An 18,827-nucleotide genomic window follows, 5' to 3' on the forward strand; every position below is an offset into this window, starting at 1 on the left:
ATATTAAGGGATCTTCCCAATCCTGGGAAGACATCAAAGCGGCAATAATGGGACGTTATTTACCACCTGCCTATAAAACCTTGAAGATGAATGAATTCTTTGTTGGGGTATAAAGCCCAATGCGGTCGCAGGTAAGAGGGCGGGCCGCCAGGTATGTACACATATTCTTTTGTTAAAACCTAATAAGAACTCACTATGCTCTACACATTACAGTAGAGCGATTTCACCATATCGTTGTGCTCTTCTTCTAGCACTCTCTCTCGCGTTGCACTTCCGCTCGTACTTCTTCAACTGGTATCAGAGCTGAGATCGAGGCTCGGGCAGCATTTGCAGGTAGCCAGAGTCACTTGCTTAGATTGGAGTGAGATTCGACAGGCGAAGACACGGCCCCAAATCCAGTGGGAGAACCCGAAGCACTTGGTGTTCTCAGAATTTCATTCTGAGGTCATCTCGGCCACCGCTCGGCTTCGACAAAGCTCTGCGCAAGCCATTTTCGACTACGTGGTCTTGGTGGGGTGCAGATCCGACTCTGCAAATTTGGGGTTTCGGCCTACGAATGCAAGTGCTGAGGATATCTGCACTTCCAGAGTGCTGATTTGTGGCTGTCTACACAACGAAGGACGGCTCACAGTTCTTGGAGGTGTGTCACATACGACACGGATGCACCTACACACAGACTGTAGGCGACATCCACTAGTTCATCAGGTAGCTTGTGTTTGCTGCTTGATATTCCAGATTTCATCCTGACATCGCTGGTACTTCCACATGGGATGTATTGTCAGAGATGATGTATGTTTGTTGAGGGTTTGCTGGTTGTGAGTCACGCAGCAAACAACCGCCGCAGTGGTTACAACATACAGTGGGAAATTTGTGGATGTATGACTTTGTGGGAAGTCTATGTACTATCAGATTTACTGCAGCCTTTGTTGAGGGTCGAGTGAGGTTTTATTGAGCTGGGGGATTCTCGAATGTTGAGATCCTTTCGGTGATACAGGTCTTGGAGCGATCCCTCGAGCACCCTTAGATAGGCAGCTAGGATGTATTGACTGTGAGTTAGACAGTTGGGATTGCATCTTTGATTTACTGCCGTTGAGGCATTGTTGCAGTCTATGCTTACAGGACAATGACAAGTGTTAACCCTCACGGCTCACTGACACCCTATCACCTACGACGGACGTTCTAACCTACGGCGGACATTGTATTATTTATTTGGTAGAGTCAGGTACCGGGCTTGTCGGTCCAATAGGAAAAGGGTAAGAGTGATCACCGATGAGAGGCGCACTCTAACTGGAACATTGAAGGGATTAGTTGACTAATCATGGGCGCCCAAGTGTGAATGGGGCGAGCTCATATAAAAGTCAACTAAACCTAAAATTCACTCATTCTCTCATTTGTGCAATTGAAGAGTGCTCTTGATCCATATCCTTCTTCTTCTTCTTCATCTCTTTGTGTGTGTGTGAGAGAGAGAGAGAGGGAGAGAGAGGGAGTGTGTGGGCGATCGAGCATTATGAAGGTACGACGGCGGTGAAGCGGTTGAGCGCGGCGTAGCGGCGTCTCCTTCTTCTTCATGGCGAGGAATCCTCCATGAAGCAAGCGTAGAGCGGTGAGTGACACACCATCGCCTTCTTTGAGCTTACTAGTTTAGGCTTGTTGTGTGCTTGGAGCCATCTGCGGCTCACACACGGTGTATCGGCAAGTTCCTTGCATTGACACGTGCGACATACGCACACATTTTTGGTGCCGTTTCCGGGGAATGCCATACACCAAGCTCGAGTAGCACTCTGTGCTTCTCCGTGGTGCAATTTCTATTGTAGGAAAGGCAAGGAAGGAGTGTGTGTGTGTTGAGAAGAGGGATTTGGTGTTATACTGTGTGTTTTTTTTATTAATGGAGTTTTCAAAGGTATTGTGTTTATTCTCTGTGTATTAAGGTAGTTAGTTTTCTTTGTTAATGGATATTTCAAAGGTTTTGTGTTTATTCTCTATGTATTAAGGTAGTTAGTTTTCTGTGTACAGTAAGTAGGAAGTAGATTAGTGAGAGTTAATAGAGTGTGTAAGAGTAAGTGTATTAGTTAGAAGTAGGTAGATAGAGAGTGTGTGTGCTCTCGCGCAGGCCGCGGCGACCTTATCCTTTTTAAAAAAATAAAATAAAAAATTTAAAGGTAGGACCGGGATCGGGAATATCTCCTAGACCCAAGCTCAGACCCAAGCCCAAGCTCACGCTCGCGCCTAGGCCTCAGTCGCCTTTTAAAAAAATGAATTTTAGCTTCACACGTAGCTAAAAATCGATTTTTTGAGGACCAACGGAACATCGGATGCCCGAAAATTGTGCTGTAAAGCACACAACAACCCTCTAAGTGATACGCTCGTTTCGAGCTATCACATACTTCAATCAAAAAAATCAAACATTAAAAAACATTCAAAAAACATCAAACACAAGAAAAAATCAAGTAGAAAACGGGGTGCAAAACACCCACAAAACAAAGCAAGTAACCTTTGAGGGTACTTGCGGACACTTGTAGGGCACCCAAAGCACATGTATCTACGCTCTGGTCGTGTGCTAGAGTCCGAACAACTAGCTAGTGCTTCGATTTACGGGGGTACTCACTATCCTTCCACGCTAGGGTCTACGCCCTCGGCGGGGACCCAAGGTAGTGCAACCCAAGACCCAAATATAGCGGCTACTGACTCTTCCTCTGACTACGATATTATGAAAGAGCATCTTACACAAAGCCCTGGGGGAACAAATGAAACCGTGCCTAGCTGGGCCCAACAACCTGGAACTAGTGTTTTTAGCCGTTTGATGGAAACTTTTAGTAGAGCTACGCGCTCTGAACCTACGGCTAGTGAAGTAAACGAAGGAGGTGGGGAAGTAGAATCACCATTTACATCTCCTGTAGACCCCGCACTCCCTCAGAGTGTCCACGTGGACATTCTACCTACCTCATTTAATGAGGGCCCTACCGAGCTACCACCTTCCAAAGTCGCCTCTAAGGTAGCGGTGACTAAAAGTCAAAACACGGGAAGCAACATTGCATCCACCTCACGGAAACCCTGTAGTACACCAAGTTTGGACGGGGTATTTCTCAATGAAAATTGGGAATATGACCTATACACGGAGACTTTGACCGACCTATACATGGGCTACACATACCATGTGGGTTGGTTAGAAGTTGTACAATCCACATCTAGTGCCACTAGTCTAGAGGAACAACAATACATGATCTGCAATGTCATCCATAGGATTATCCAGTCCGAGAGGCAAAATCGAGGAATAAACATACCTTCGACAGGTCCTATGCAATTTTTAGACACGAGCAAAGGGAAACAGCCCACTCTATCACAAATGGAGACTCCCCCAGTGAGTCCCATCGATCCCCCATATGTTGTTTTGCCAGGGGTCTCAATGCAATCTGAGCCCACAAGTGATAGATTTACTTTTCCAAGTCTAGCTCATCTTTCCCTTGATGACACCACGGCTACCATGCCTACCCCAATGATGGGCATGCCAAGAAACACGCCATGGACCTCATTTGTTAGTAAAGCACCACTACATGGTAGCTCAATGCCTGCAACAGTACCTACAAGTGTGTACCAATCGTATGCACCTATGGCTCACACTCATGTAGTCCCTACCCCTCCCATTGTTTCAACTACCTATGCTCCACAACCACAATACACAAGTTCTTATTCCCATGGGACTATACCGGCTAGCATTAGCATGTCACATCCGACGTCTGGTATGCCTAGGGCCACTCATATGAACTATGGACCACCACATGGCACAACATCGTACCAAACGTGGAACCGAAGAGCTTCCTATGCGCCAAGCCCAATGCCAATACCTACTCCACATGTAGTCTCTAGAGCACCTTCACCCACGGTGCCTGCTCACTTAGGTGACTTGGCAACATTTGCTCAAGCTATTGGTCGATCTATTGCTGAGAATATGCATAACACGCCTGATAGAGAGCCTAGAAGTAAGGCAGTACAAATAGCCAAGCTCACACAAAAATTTAGTGGAGACGGGGATGTGAGAAAGCATATCGAAGTGTTTGAACAAATATGCGATTCTCTAGGAGAACACAATGACCTACATAAGAGAAACTTTTTAAGCCTAACCTTAAGTGGGAAGGTTGGGGATTGGTATAGAACCCTAAGGGTGGAAGAAAAAACGATTTATCCTACTCTTAGGAGATTGTTCTTAAAAGCATACATACGAGAGGGAGTGCTTTGGGGTGTAGCCTCTCAGCTCCAGAAAGCCCAACGAGAGGAAGGAGAGTCGGTGAGAGACTTTATAAGTCACTTGAAGCATTTGAATTCTTGTTGTAATCCAAATGAGCGCTTCAACAATAACCAATTGCTTGATAGATTCATTAGGGGATTACGGCATGAGGATATCTACAATGGCCTAGTCATTAGAGGTATCACCACTTGGGAAGCAGGCACCACCAGTGCAATCCAATTGGAGGATAATCTAATGATTCAAGGAGAAAGAGTGTCTGTTGAGACTAAATCTATTAGCTCGCAAACATCAGGGCATCAACCAATGACCCTAAAGCCTATTGCTAAGGAGCCAAAGATATCTGAGATGACTTTAGCAACTCTCACCAAGGCCATTCAAGAGAGTCTTAGAGACAATCGTGCTCCGCAAAACAATCATATGTATCCAAGAAGGGAGCAACAATGGTGCTTAGTATGCTATGGACCGCATAGTACCAGTGAATGCCCTACTTTTAGAGTAAAATTCAATGGGAATTGCAATGCATGTGGAAGGTATGGTCATCAAGCTAAGGATTTCATAGTATTTAAGCGCGCGATGGCCAATAGACCAACCTTAGCATGGACAGACACACCTCGAGTGCCTGCATTGATGCCGGACCCACCTCTTGAACAAACATCACAGAATATGGTCCCTAGGGCCCAAAATGTTGTTCAAACAACACCCTTACCACCTCCAGTGCTAGGACCGCAACCACCACATCCGAGAATCACTTCTGTGAATCAAGTGAGTTGTGAGTCATCTATTTCTTGTTTGGAAGAAGATATAGATCCTAATATCGCCTATGGGATGGATGTGCTTGAAGAAAGTCCACAATACTACATGGAGGACTATTGGGGACAAGTCAAACCTGTATATCAAGTAGCTGCTCTTGCGGCAAGAGGCCAAAATATCAATTACACTGCTAAGAGACCACCTCTTCAATGCTATGAGTGTGGAGGTCCACATCGTGTAGCCGAGTGTCCTATTAGGCTACAAAAGAACGCCACACTAATGCAAACCAGTCAAGCGAGCACGTCTACAATGCCGATACTCATGTGTAATCGATGTGGCATAGATCATTTGATTGCCCAATGTCCAAATAATCCAAATGCACTGAAGATTACGCCATTAAACTTGATTGAAGTTACCGAGGAGCCATCACCAAGTACACCCGTGGTACTAGTAAACGTACTCACACGATCGATGCTCCAAAAATAAAATTATATTCTTGAGGAAAGAGACACGGCATCAATTGCCCAATCTCAGAAAAAGAAGAAAACACGAAGAAAGAGATCTCAAAAAGCAGCGAAGTCAAACCCTAGTTCAAAGACCAACATAGGGACTCGTGACGACCCCGTATATATGAACGACGCTGAAGAAGATTCTGATTTAGGTGAAACCATGGAGACCAAAATGACCACTAACATAGAGACCAACAAGGAAGATCTTCATGAGCCACAATGGCCAGGATCCAAAAAGAAGATAGGAACTTATCCAAACCCTACGGCGGAGATCGAGCGAGTCAAGCAATTAAGGAGTTTGGTAGAAGATACCCAAAGGGATCTAGAACCAGCACCTAGGAAGATCCAGATTACAGACACCGTGTTCCCTACGCAACAACAACCTCACCAAGTCCATAGACCCTTGGACATACCTAGTGTCATCCAAGAAGAAAGTGACTTAAAGTCATGGGAAAGTGGGCGTACTCACTTCTTGATGGAAAGAATGTTTACAGAGGGACTACCTGATCCTATCGAAGAAATGGAGATCCCATCTTCCCCACGTCAAGGGACTCAAGGCCAAAAGGTGCCGTTAAACATTGACAAATTGATGGATTTCATGTCTTCAAAAGTTAGAACCACCATCATGTCCAAACTATATAAAGACCCCGAGCTAGTCTCAGCTCTTCGAGCCTTCCTCAATGGAGAACTGAAGTTTGGACTACCACAATTTGCACAGATGGATGGAGATGGGGAGATGCCAATAGAGGAGGAACCGCACATAGATCCACAACCCAACCTCTAGATGAGAACCTTGTTATAGAAATACCTGTTAACAAGTTGGGACAATACTTTGAGGGTGATGAATCCAATGCGACTATACAATCACTACTAAGCGATTAACTGTGAAGGGAATCCTTGATGGTGGCGCTGGGGTTAGCATTGTGACTAAAAATTGCTCGGAAACTATGGGAAGACCTCACCTTGCGACCACAACCATATTAGTGAAGATGGCCAATGGGTCTATTGTTAAACCTATTGGGATGCTAGAAGATCTCAAGATCAAGGTGTTTGGACATAAAATAAAGGTTACCTTCATTGTTATGGATTTCTCCAAGCACATTATGGCATCTGAGATGATCTTAGGACGTCCTTTCATGAGGGAAGCAAAAATGGTGCATGACTGGTCTAAAAACCATGTCTACCTGCAGTTTCAAGATTCTGTCATTCGAGTGGATCTTGTGACTGGTCGAGCACATCCTCTAGGAAACAAGTTTATAATTGATCATAGATCTGACACAACAGTTCACTCGGCTCCACTGCAGTATTGTTACATGTGTAAAGCGGACACAGATGTTGGGGAAGATTCTCCTTATATGGATGTACTACCTGGGATGACTGAGTCGGACAACGTGGATTGGGTCCACCTAGCAGCAACCATAGACACTTGGGGAAATAAGGGGACGACCTGGGTAACACCTAAGGGGGATGAAATGCCCATACCATTAAATATGCTACAAGCAATGCATATAGCTTCTGACAAGAGTCATTCTCATATAACAAAAAGAACATACAAGTGGGTCCCTAAAGCTTCTTTAGCGACCATAGCTAGTGCTAAAAAACAGAAGCCTTGTAAGAAACATACCACTCGCTCCAAGAAATGTAAGAAAACGTGGCGCTGGATCCCTAAACGACTATTGGAAGCCCAAGGCTACTATCAAGGAAATGATCAAATCTGGGTGCCCAAACGTAGATTGTGTTCTTACCTGTCACTTGACCCATGTGAGCCCAATCACGTAGCTCCAAAACGAATTGATGATCACGAAAAGAAAAAAATCACAGAATGCTACACACCCGCTCCAGAGCTAGTTTGGGTACCAAAGAAAGAACGATTTGTTCCACCTAGCTCAGGAAGGGGGGAGTCCCATGAAGATTCTAGCTCCTCATGTAATGCATCCATAGAGGTGAAAGCTTCTCCACAATCTCCACCTACAATAGTGGACCTCCATAAAGTTACAAAGGAATCTACACCTCCCAGTGTTCAAGAATCACCTGATGAACCACTTCAAGTTCGATCCTAGGAGAGTACCTTACCACCCTTGCAACTCAATGAGGCACCTAAGGTAATAGAAAACTACTGGAAAAAATCCTCACTTATTATCGACTGGAACAATTGGTTTCAAAGGGTGATGAGCACATTTCAAACGATATGATCTACCCAAGGAAGGGGGGAATGTTTGCTGACAGTCATCTTTCACTCACTCCCCTCTCAACCTTGTTTCCCTGACCTCTCAATCAACAATCTTAGAGAATGTACATATAAAGCCTTATACTCACAAACATAATAAAAAATAAATAAAGAGCAAGAGCAATTAGCAAACGAGTATGCACAATAAAAGTCAAAACATTGACTCAGACCTACACATTCGCATCCGGTACACTGAAACAGAAACTTATGCCATAAAACACCTTTGATCCTCATCACTCGAGTGATGGGGGGTAGGTAGGATTAGTACAATAGGAGTGTTTCTGTTTTAGAGTTGAGTGATTAGCAAAGTTCTTTTTTCCCACTGATGTGCCTCCTAGAGGTATTCTTTGTGTTTCCTAGTGTACAAGAGCGTGTTGCTGTTGTTAGGATCTAGACCTTCATGGAATCTTTATCTCGACTCACTCTTCAAATCAAGCGTGACCATCAACACAAACAGGTGTTTATTGTCCATTAGCATTGCCCCTTATCTTTGTTAAAGAATATGATGTTAAAGAATATGCCCATTGTGCTATGGGCGGCCGGACACTGACTATACTATGTTGTAAATATACTTTGGATAATAGTTCAAAGAGATGAAGAAGAGAAGAGCAGTTCGTTGAATGGCTGTTGCAGGGTAACGATTGTGTGTGTGTGTGTCTTGATGTGTGTTGGTGTGCGTGTGTAGTCTTATTTACTACCTTCTCCATCACCTGCACACTCTACAAAGTGGTATCAGAGCTCAGTTTGAGGAGCTACAGTCAATACACAGGTTTCCGCAGCTCTGGCAAACAGCAAAAAAAGAGAGGTTTTTTGGTCATAACTCCCTAACCCGAACTCGGAATACAGTGATCCAGGATTCTATCTTTATGTTTTTGGGCGTTCCGGACGCATTGGCATACTCAGATTTGCCAAGATCTGTAATTTTCTGTAGCAAACAGCCAGCTCACACAAGCATAGGAGATGTCCAGTTTTGCACTCAGCAGTAGATTTACAGGTTACAGGTGAAGAATTCAGCATTTACACAGGTTTTGGAGAGCGACATAGAGCTTTTGCATCATGATATTGTGTTATCGAAGATTATGTTTGGTTGTTGTGGGTCCGTTATGGACAGCCGCCTATGTAAGAAAGGTTGTGGGAAGAAGTTGAGGCGGTTATATTGTCAGATTGAGTACTTTGTGGTTATGTATGGATATGCGGTCAATGTATTTTGGAAAACTGCAGCCTTTGTGGGAGTCGAGTGAGGTTTTTTGAAGCCTTGCCTTGGGAGCTTTGGTACCTTGGCAAGGTGGATTAGGTACTGGAGCGAACCCCCAACTAGCCCCGCGAAAGACCTCATATGTCGTTTACGACTATGGGAAGAAGGTGGATGTATGGATATGTGGTACAGGACAGCGTATGGATTGCATTTGCATACAAGTCCATGTGAACATTGTTTTAGAGTATTTATGCATAGTACTGAATGAGTCTGTGGCAAAGTGAGTCAGTGGATTTTCCCTTGGCAGTGAGAGATTTTCTGTCAGTTTTTATGAGCACTTTGGTTGAGATTGTCACTTGAGATATTGTCCAAATACAAACGAAACTCTGCCAAAATTTTGTCAAAATACTTTGGAAGAAATTGAGAGAGTGAATATGGCAGAAAGTTCAACTCAAGTCACACAGATTGTTGGAGAGAAGCTGACCAGAGAGAACTACAACATATGGTCTTACAGGATGGAGAACTTTATCATGGGCAAAAGTTTATGGGATTATATTACAGGTGAACAAGAGTGTCCCGAGGTTGGTTTGGAACCAAATAGAGAGAATGTTGAAGCACATAAAACATGGCAAGCAAGAGTAGAAGCTTACAAGAAGTGGATCGAGAATTCAAGGAAAGTGATGCTTTGGATTTCACTATGCATTAGTGACTTCTTTATACCACATGTGAAGAAGGCTCAATCTCCAAAGGAAGCATGGGAGATACTAGCAAGAATGAACAGCTCCAATACAGAACCACGAAAAGTTCACTTGAAGCAAAGGTTACATTGTGTATGGCGAGGAAATAGATCCATATCAGATTATGTGACAGAGATAAAGCAAATACAGGAAGATCTTGCGAGCATTAATGTTGAAGTTCCAGATGATGACTTAGTTTCAGTGACATTGAATGGTTTGGGACCGGAATACAAGTCATTGGATACATCTATATCTGTTCGAGGACACATGCCTGATTTTGAAGAGTTAGTAAACCTTTGTTTGCAAGAAGAGGTGAAGTTAGGCAAGTCAGGTCCTTCTACATCAAATAACAATTCCAGAGATCAGGTTTTTTACTCTAAGGTCGTGGAAACAATAGAGGTGGAAGAGGAAACTATGGTCGTGGAAACAATGTTGGAAGAGGTCAATGGCAAAACCAACAAAGTCAAAGTTACAATGATTATAGCCAAAGAGGCAGGGGGAGAGCCCGAACTCGTGGACGTGGAGGTGGAGGATTTGTACATCCTCAAAGAGATGGATATTGTAACAGATGTGGCATTTATGGTCACTTTGAAAGAGAATGTTACACAAGGCTAAATCAAAATCGTGATCGTGGAGGAAGAGGCCGAGGTTATGGCAGACATGGAGGAAACTTTGCTGGATACAATCCTCATGATCAAAATATATATGACAATAGATCGAGTGGACATTTATTTCCTATGGAGCATGTTGTTGGAAGCATGGTGGAGCCACATCATACAGATGATTGGTATTTAGATAGTGGTGCCACAAATCATATGACATATCATGGTGAATGGTTTGACAGAAAAGAGAAGTCAGAAGAGGATGAGTTTGTCGCTACAGGTGATGATACTATGCATCGGATTACACATGTTGGTTCAGTTCCATTTCTAGAAAAAGACGGGACATACAACACATTGGGAGATGTTCTATATGTGCCTTCAATCGCAAAGAATTTAGCATCAGTTGGACAAATGACAGATCAAGGGTTGCAAGTCCGTTTTAATCGTTATGGATGCTTCATAGAGGAGTTTCACAACGGCAGACCGAGCAAGACATTGGCACGTGGAAGAAAGAAAGGTCGCTTGTTCTCATTGGAAGCTGGAGATCCATGTTTACACAGTGGTATGTATGCAAACAAATCAGCCACTCAAGATGATTGGGCAGAGTTATGGCATAAGAGGATTGGTCATGTCAATTTTAGAAGATTAAAGCATATGCAATCAAATCAAATTGTACATGGATTACCAAAGTTTGGCAGATTGAATTTTGATCATGTTTGTGAAGCTTGTCAATTTGGAAAGCAATCTCGTTTACCATTTCCAAAGAGGGGGAGAATTAGCCAAAGTCCTTTGGAAATTGTTCATTCAGATATTTGGGGACCTTGTGATCATGCTACGTGTAATGGTTGTCGATATTTTATCACATTCACGGATGATTATAGCAGAATGACACTTGGGATTTGGTTCGCTTTCCAAGTGGGAAGAAAGCAATTGGTTCAAAATGGGTATACAAAGTCAAGTGCAAGTCAGATGGTAGTGTGGAAAGATACAAAGCGAGGCTTGTTGCTAAAGGTTATGCACAAACAAAAGGTCTTGATTATGATGAGACGTTTAGTCCAGTTGCAAAGATGACAACAGTCAGATTGGTGATAGCAATGGCAAGTATGTTCGGCTGGAAGTTATGGAAAATGGATGTGGATAATGCATTCTTGAATGGTGACTTGGAAGAAGAAGTTTATATGATACAGCCAGAGGGTTATCAACATCCAGAGTTTCCATATTATGTGTGTAAGTTGAAGAAAGCATTGTATGGTTTGAAGCAAGCATCTAGAGCTTGGTGTGAAAAGATAACCAAATTCTTGAAGAAGATTGGATTTAAACAATCTACTGCTGATCACTCATTATTTTTGAAGCATGTTGATGGAGAGATCGTCGTTATTGTTATCTATGTTGATGACTTGATTCTCACTGGAAGTCATGCTGGGAAAATTTTGCATGTCAAGAAGAGTTTGTTGAGAGAATTCAACATGAAGGACCTTGGTGAGTTGAAATATTTCTTGGGAATTGAAATTGTCAATACTTTATTAGGAATTTGGATGATACAAAGACAATACGCGTTGGATATGCTTGAGAAGTATGGAATGACAGCGTGCAAACCGGTTGATACACCTCTTGATCAAAATGTGAAGTTGTTTGATGATGGACATTACATTGAGGATGTCACTATGTATCGCAAGATGGTTGGAAGCCTTATTTACTTGAAAATAACAAGGCCAGATTTGAGTTATGCAGTGGGTGTTGTGAGTCAATTCATGCAAAATCCATGTAAAAGTCATCTTGATGCAGTGAGACGGATTATGAGATATGTGAAAGCCACTGTCAGTTATGGAATGTTTTATGAAAAGAATGGGAAGCTTTTTCTTTATGGTTACAAAGATGCAGATGGGGCAGGAGATTTTATGGATAGAAGATCTACAAGTGGTTATGCATTTTCCATTGGCAATGGCATGATAAGTTGGAGTAGCAAGAAGCAATCAACTGTAGCATTATCAAGTACAGAAGCTGAATATCGTGGAGCAGCTTTGGCAGCATGTGAAGAGTCATGGTTGAGAGTGCTTATGGTAGAATTTGGTTTTGACTATCTTGACAGTGTCATTATATATTGTGACAATATTAGCAGCATCATGTTGGCAAAGAATCCAGTCTACCATGCTCGCACTAAACACATTGAGGTACATTATCACTTCATTAGAGAAAAAGTTTTGGCAAATGAGATTGATTTGGTGTATGTGAAGACAAATGATCAAGTTGCGGATATATTCACAAAAGCTCTTGGAAAGGAGAAGTTTTGCTACTTTCATGAAGCATTGGGAATCCATCATATGCAAGCTCACTCTGAGCTTGAGGGGGAATGTTAAAGAATATGATGTTAAAGAATATGCCCATTGTGCTATGGGTAGCCGGACACTGACTATACTATGTTGTAAATATACTTTGGATAATAGTTCAAAGAGATGAAGAAGAGAAGAGCAGCTCGTTGAATGGTTGTTGCAGGGTAACGATTGTGTGTGTGTGTCTCGATGTGTGTTGGTGTGTGTGTGTGTAGTCTTCTTTCCTACCTTCTCCATCACCTGCGCACTCTACAATCTTTTTGCATCCATGTTTCTCTGCTTTATTTGTGATTGGTAACATAATATTTAGTGCATTTTCTTAGTATCAAACATTAAATTCAATGAATTTTTTGTCATAATCACTTGTCTAGATTTAAAAATCAAGCAGTCCGACTAAGCTAGTTTAACCAAGTTAGGTGTTAGAGATCTTCTCTTAATACCATGGGGAATGCCTTCCTAATAATCAATGGTTACTTAGGTTCTTAATCCGATTTAGGCAGCATTGTGTGAAATGTACTAGGGCTTTCTAGTGGGCTTGACCCTATTGACCTTTAGCTTAAGTATTATAAAGGGAGTTTACTAGTGTGATGAGCTTGGGGAGGTGTATCAGTGTTATATGACCCCCCAAAGTTACAAAATTAAAATGCTGAAAATGAACAAACAAAAAATCAAAGTGCCACAATGTAAAATCTTAAGCTGGAAGAGAAATCTCAGCTTGATTGGGTACTTCACTCACATGTATCGCCTATGGTACTAGAGCCCTAGAGGTTCCCAGTGTGGGCGCTTTCCCTTGAAAAGCAAAAAACCCAAGGCATACAAAATAAGCACACACATCAAAATTGAATCACTGTGAAAAGACTTTGGGGGGTCAAAGAAAAGGTAATCAGTCAGGCGATGATTTCATGAGAGATTCCTTTTATCGTAGCTTAACTACAAGGTCTTCTAGGTATAGCCTCTAGTCAGCCCTCGAACATGAAATACTTGGCTCTCGCGATTAAACAACTTAATTGACCAAAGAAAATTAAGAAGTTTACCCATGGTATTATTAGTCAATCTATAGTGCCTTTCGACCGTTAAATTAGCGACCCCAGACTTGTTTAATTTTTTACCTTTACATCTGTTTATGCATTTAATTACATTGCAATGTAATGTTTATTGCTGACAAATCGTTTAAAATTCTGTTACCAATCAATTTGTCTGCCTAAAATTGCATATGCTTTTTAATCGCTTATGAGAATGCAATTACTATGCCAATGTTGTTTGATTTTGCAGTGACTGAAGAAGGCTAAGGACATTCATCTCAAATTCTCTTCCACCTCGATGAACGAGCTTCAACTCAATAGCTTCAGAGGACGGAATCTACATCAGGAAGGGGGGCATGTTAACCCTCATGGCTCACTGACACCCTATCACCTACGACGGACGTTGTAACCTACTACGGACATTGTATTATTTATTTGGTAGAGTCAGGTACCGGGCTTGTCGGTCCAATAAGAAAAGGGTAAGAGTGATCCCTGATGAGAGGCGCACTCTAACTGGAACATTCAAGGGATTAGTTGGCTAAGCATGGGCGCCCAAGTGTGAATGGGGCGAGCTCATATAAAAGTCAACTAAACCTAAAATTCACTCATTCTCTCATTTGTGCAATTGAAGAGTGCTCTTTCTCCATCTCCTTCTTCTTCTTCTTCATCCCTTTGTGTGTGTGTGTGTGAGAGAGAGAGAGAGAGAGAGTGAGAGAGGGAGAGAGAGGGAGTGTGTGGGTGATCGAGCATTACGAAGGTACGACGGAGGTGAAGCGGTTGAGCGCGGCGTAGCAGCGTCTCCTTCTTCTTCACGGCGAGGAATCCTCCACGAAGCAAGTGTAGAGCGGTGAGTGACACACCATTGCCTTCTTTGAGCTTACTAGTTTAGGCTTGTTGTGTGCTTGGAGCCATCTGTTTCGGCAAGCTCCTTGCATTGACACGTGTGACATACACACACAACAGGACAGTGAGAGCCAGTACAGGTGCAGGACAAGTTTATGGACAGCTTATAGTGTTAGAGAGACAATGGTTTTTTGAGCTGTTTTTGGTCTGTTTTTTGAGTACACCAGAGCCATTTTAAAAAGGAAACTCTGCCGAAATTTCTGCAGATTCTGAAGCTTTCTTGGTTCATTTGACAGGTTGATATTGGTTCAGAGGTCAGTTTACAGGGGAAACTCTGCCGAATTTTCCCTAGGAAAGTGAACTACTGTGAAGCGTAGCTATGGCTGGATCACAAGACACTGCTCTTTACAATATCAAGAAGCTGGATGGAACCAATTTCCCATTGTGGAAGAAGCAGATTTGGCACGTGTTGGTACAAAAGAAGCAGATAAAACCTATAAAGCTCAAGGGGATAAAACCAGAAGATATGGATGAAGATGAATGGAGCGAAATGGATGAATTGGCACTTTCTACCATTATGCTGACTTTGGCAGAAAGCGTTTACTTCAATGTAGCAGACAAGATGTTGGCTTATGAAGCATGGACAAAGCTGAGTGATCTTTATGAGAAGCAGAGTGCAGCTTCACAGGTATACTGGCTTAAGAAGCTTGTTGACTTGAAGATGAAAGAAGGGACCCCTATGTCCAATCATCTGAATGAATTCAACACCATCTATAGTCAGTTGTCAGCTCAAGGTGTCAAGTTTGATGAACCTCTTAGAGCTATGTTCCTGTTGATCACATTGCCGGAAAGTTGGGACACTTTTCGCACAGCTTTGAGTAATTCTGCACCTCTAGATGGTTTGAACATAGCAGGTGTAGAAGTCAGTCTGCTTACTGAAGAAACCAACAGAAAGACAATGGACAAAGGCAAAGGAACAGCCTTAGTTGTCAGGGGAAGGACCGAAGAAAATTACAAAGGTGGAAAAAGGAATCAGTATCATAGAAATTCCCGTAGTGCTAAAGGCAAGAGTGACATAGAATGCTACCATTGTGGCAAGAAGGGTCACATGAAAAAAGACTACAGAGAATGGAAAGCAGAAAAAGGAAAAGAGAAAGCTGAAGACCATGGTGAGAAGAACAAGTCCTCAGTGAAGATTCAAGAAATAAATGTGACAAACATTGTTGTAGAGGATGACAGTCTAGTGTCAGGAGACATTTACTTCTTGAAGAATACAATGGACTCAGCTCTTCTTACAGCATCTGATGGAAATGCAATGAGTGACTGGATCATACACTCAGGGGCATCACTTCATGTGTCTCCAAACAAGTAGTGGTTTACCTCTTATGTGACCACTAAAGATCATGTTCGGCTAGGCAATGGGCAGACGTGTGAGATCTTAGGTGTTGGAGATGTTCAATTGAAGTTTCAGAATGGCTCTTCTTTCACGCTGAAGAATGTGAGACATGTTCCCGCAATTACAAAGAGCTTGATCAGCACAGGTTTACTTGATGATGCTGGCTATGTCACCACTTTTGGACAAAACATGTGGAAGATATCCAAGGGCTCTATGACAGTAGCACATGGAGTAAAGTCTGGAGGACTTTACCTGATTTATGTATCAAATGTCTCTAAAAATGTAATCAATGTAACCGAGCAGCCGACCGTTTCTTTGTGGCATAGCCGGTTAGGACATATGTCCAAGAAGGGAATGGAAATCTTGTCTCGTTCTAGTTATTTGCCTGGATTTTCATTTAATGATTTTGAATTCTGTGAACATTGTCTATATGGTAAGGAAACACAGCAGCCACATAAGCATAGAAGCAATAGAAGAGATACACAATTGGCACTTATTCATAGTGATTTGTGTGGACCTATGCCTAACCTATCTCTAGGGGGAGCTTCTTACTTTATGACATTTATAGATGATTACTCGAGGAAAGTATGGGTTTACTATCTCAAGCACAAGGATGAAGCGTTTAGTGTTTTCAAAACGTTTGTGACACTTGTGGAGAATCAGAGTGGCAAGAAGCTTAAATGCTTACACACTGACAATGGTGGAGAGTATGTTTCAAAGGCCTTTCAGGACTTTTGTGAGTCAAAAGGTATAAAACATGAACTTAATGCTCCTTATAATCCTCCTCAAAATGGTGTTGCTGAGAGGATGAATGGGACCATACAAGAGAGGTCAGAAGTATGTTGTCTAATGCACAACTGCCAAATGGGTTTTGGGTTGAAGCTGTATCAATAGCTGTTCATCTTATAAATAGATCTCCTAGCAAGGTTTTGCAAAAGGATTCAGTGGTGGCAGAGATGGTATGGTTAGGCAAAATGCCCTCATACAAGCATCTCAGAGTCTTTGGCTGTGAGGCATATACTCATGTTCCAAAGGAATTTAGGAACAAACTTGATCCAAAGAGTAGAAAGTGCATCTTTCTAGGCTATGGTAATTCTGGTGAGATGGGGTACAGACTTGGGGATCCCGAATCCAGAAAGGTTATCCGCAGTAATGATGTTCACTTTAATGAATCCAAATATCATTCTAAACCAGAGAGGGTTGAGGAGATTAGAAGACTTTTCTTCCAAGAAGATGGACCTGCACGTGCAAGACAAAATATCAGGGCTCAAGAGGAGCAAGGACATGATAGAGTGGAACCACAGGTTGTGGCTGAGCCTTAGCCACCTATTTTGTGTAAATCGGGACGGATCTCACGACCTCCTTATCGGTTTGTTCCATCTATGAACTATGTCATGTTGACTGATTGCAATGAGCCTTCATGTTACAAGGAAGCAGTGCAAATGAAGGACTCCGGGAATTGGCAATTGGCCATGCAGTCAGAGATGACAGCTCTGCATAAAAACCAGACATGGAAGCTAGTTAAATTACCAAAGGGCAAAAAGGCTCTACCTTGTAAATGGGTTTACAGGTATAAGATCACCGCTCATGATAGTCAACCAAAGTACAAAGCAAGGCTTGTTTCCAAGGGCTTTAAGCAAGAACAAGGCATTGACTTTGATGAAGTCTTCTCTCCGGTGGTCAAGATGACTACATTGAGATGCTTTCTTGCATTGGTTGCCATATTAGATTTGGTGTTGCACCAAATGGATGTCAAGACAACGTTCTTGTATGGTGATTTAGATGTGGAAATTTACATGCAGCAGCTAGAAGGGTTTGTTGAGAAAGGCAAGGAAGATTTGGTATGCCAGTTGTTAAAGAGTCTTTATATGGCTTAAAACAATCACCGTGGGCATGGTACCATAAGTTCCACAAGTTTATGCTTTCTCAAGGCTACAAAAGTAGTGAGTTCAATCACTGTCTATATACAAAGAATGCTAAGGATGGCAATTGGCTGATCCTTATTTTGTATGTGGATGAAATTGCTGGCAAGCACTTGGAAGAAATCTCAGCTTTGAAGTCAAAGATGGCAAAATCATTTGACATGAAAGACATGGGTGAGGCAAGTCATATACTTGGTATGCGCATTGAGAGAGACAGATCAAAGAAGTTGATTTGGTTATCTCAAACAAAGTATATTGACAAGGTTTTGCAACGTTTCAATATGGAGAAGGGAAAGGCATTGAGTGTTCCATTGCCACCATATGTGAAACTTAGCAAACAAGATTGTCCTGTGTCTGAGGAAGAACAGGCTGAAATGGATAAGATTCCATATGCGTCTGTAGTGGTTAGTTTGATGTATGCAATGATTGATACTCGCCCAGACATTGCATTTGCAGTGGGAGTAGTAAGTCGATACATGTCAAACCCAGGCAAGAAACATTGGGAGGCAGTGAAAGGAATATTGAGATACCTGAAAGCTACAAAGAGTATGTGTATATGCTATGGGAGTCAGGAGCTAAGTGTAAAGGGTTTTACAGACTCAGATTATGCAGGTGACTTAGACAACCAAAGGTCTACGTCAGGGTATGTCTTTACATTGGCTGGTGGAGCAGTATCATGACGTTCTAGATTACATGATTGTGTTACTCAGTCTACTACAGAGGCTGAATATATTGCAGCATCAGAGGCATGCAAAGAATCAATTTGGCTTAATCGACTAGTAATAGATTTGGGAATCAAAGAAGAGATGCCTGTGTTATATTGTGATAGTCAAAGTGCTATACAATTGGCTCGCAATCCAGTTTATCACTCAAAGACAAAGCATGTGGATGTGAAGTATCATTTCATCAGGGAAATGCTCGAGGATAAGCAACTTCAGCTTGTCAAAGTTCACACCACAGAAAATCCTGCTGATCTACTTACAAAAGGACTTCCCACAGAGAGCTTTGCGCATTTTTGCAAGCAGTTTGTGTAGGGTAGTACATCACTTCT

The 18,827-nt window shown here is 42.3% G+C and overlaps 1 protein-coding gene across 1 annotated transcript in view; it reads left to right on the forward strand.

Moving 5' to 3' along the window:
• Positions 1 to 3,217: 3,217 nt before the first annotated feature.
• Positions 3,218 to 18,827, forward strand: part of LOC147424801 (uncharacterized) — a 143,866-nt gene continuing 128,256 nt past the window's right edge. Inside the window, exons 1-2 of the mRNA XM_086499991.1 lie at positions 3,218 to 3,737; positions 3,813 to 5,318. Of these exons, the coding sequence (XP_086356117.1) occupies positions 3,218 to 3,737; positions 3,813 to 5,318 (2,026 nt within the window). The remainder of the gene's footprint in view (positions 3,738 to 3,812; positions 5,319 to 18,827) is intronic.

Source organism: Adiantum capillus-veneris, chromosome 25, assembly GCF_014529385.1.
Source record: "Adiantum capillus-veneris isolate H3 chromosome 25, ASM1452938v2, whole genome shotgun sequence".
Lineage (NCBI taxonomy): Eukaryota > Viridiplantae > Streptophyta > Polypodiopsida > Polypodiales > Pteridaceae > Adiantum > Adiantum capillus-veneris.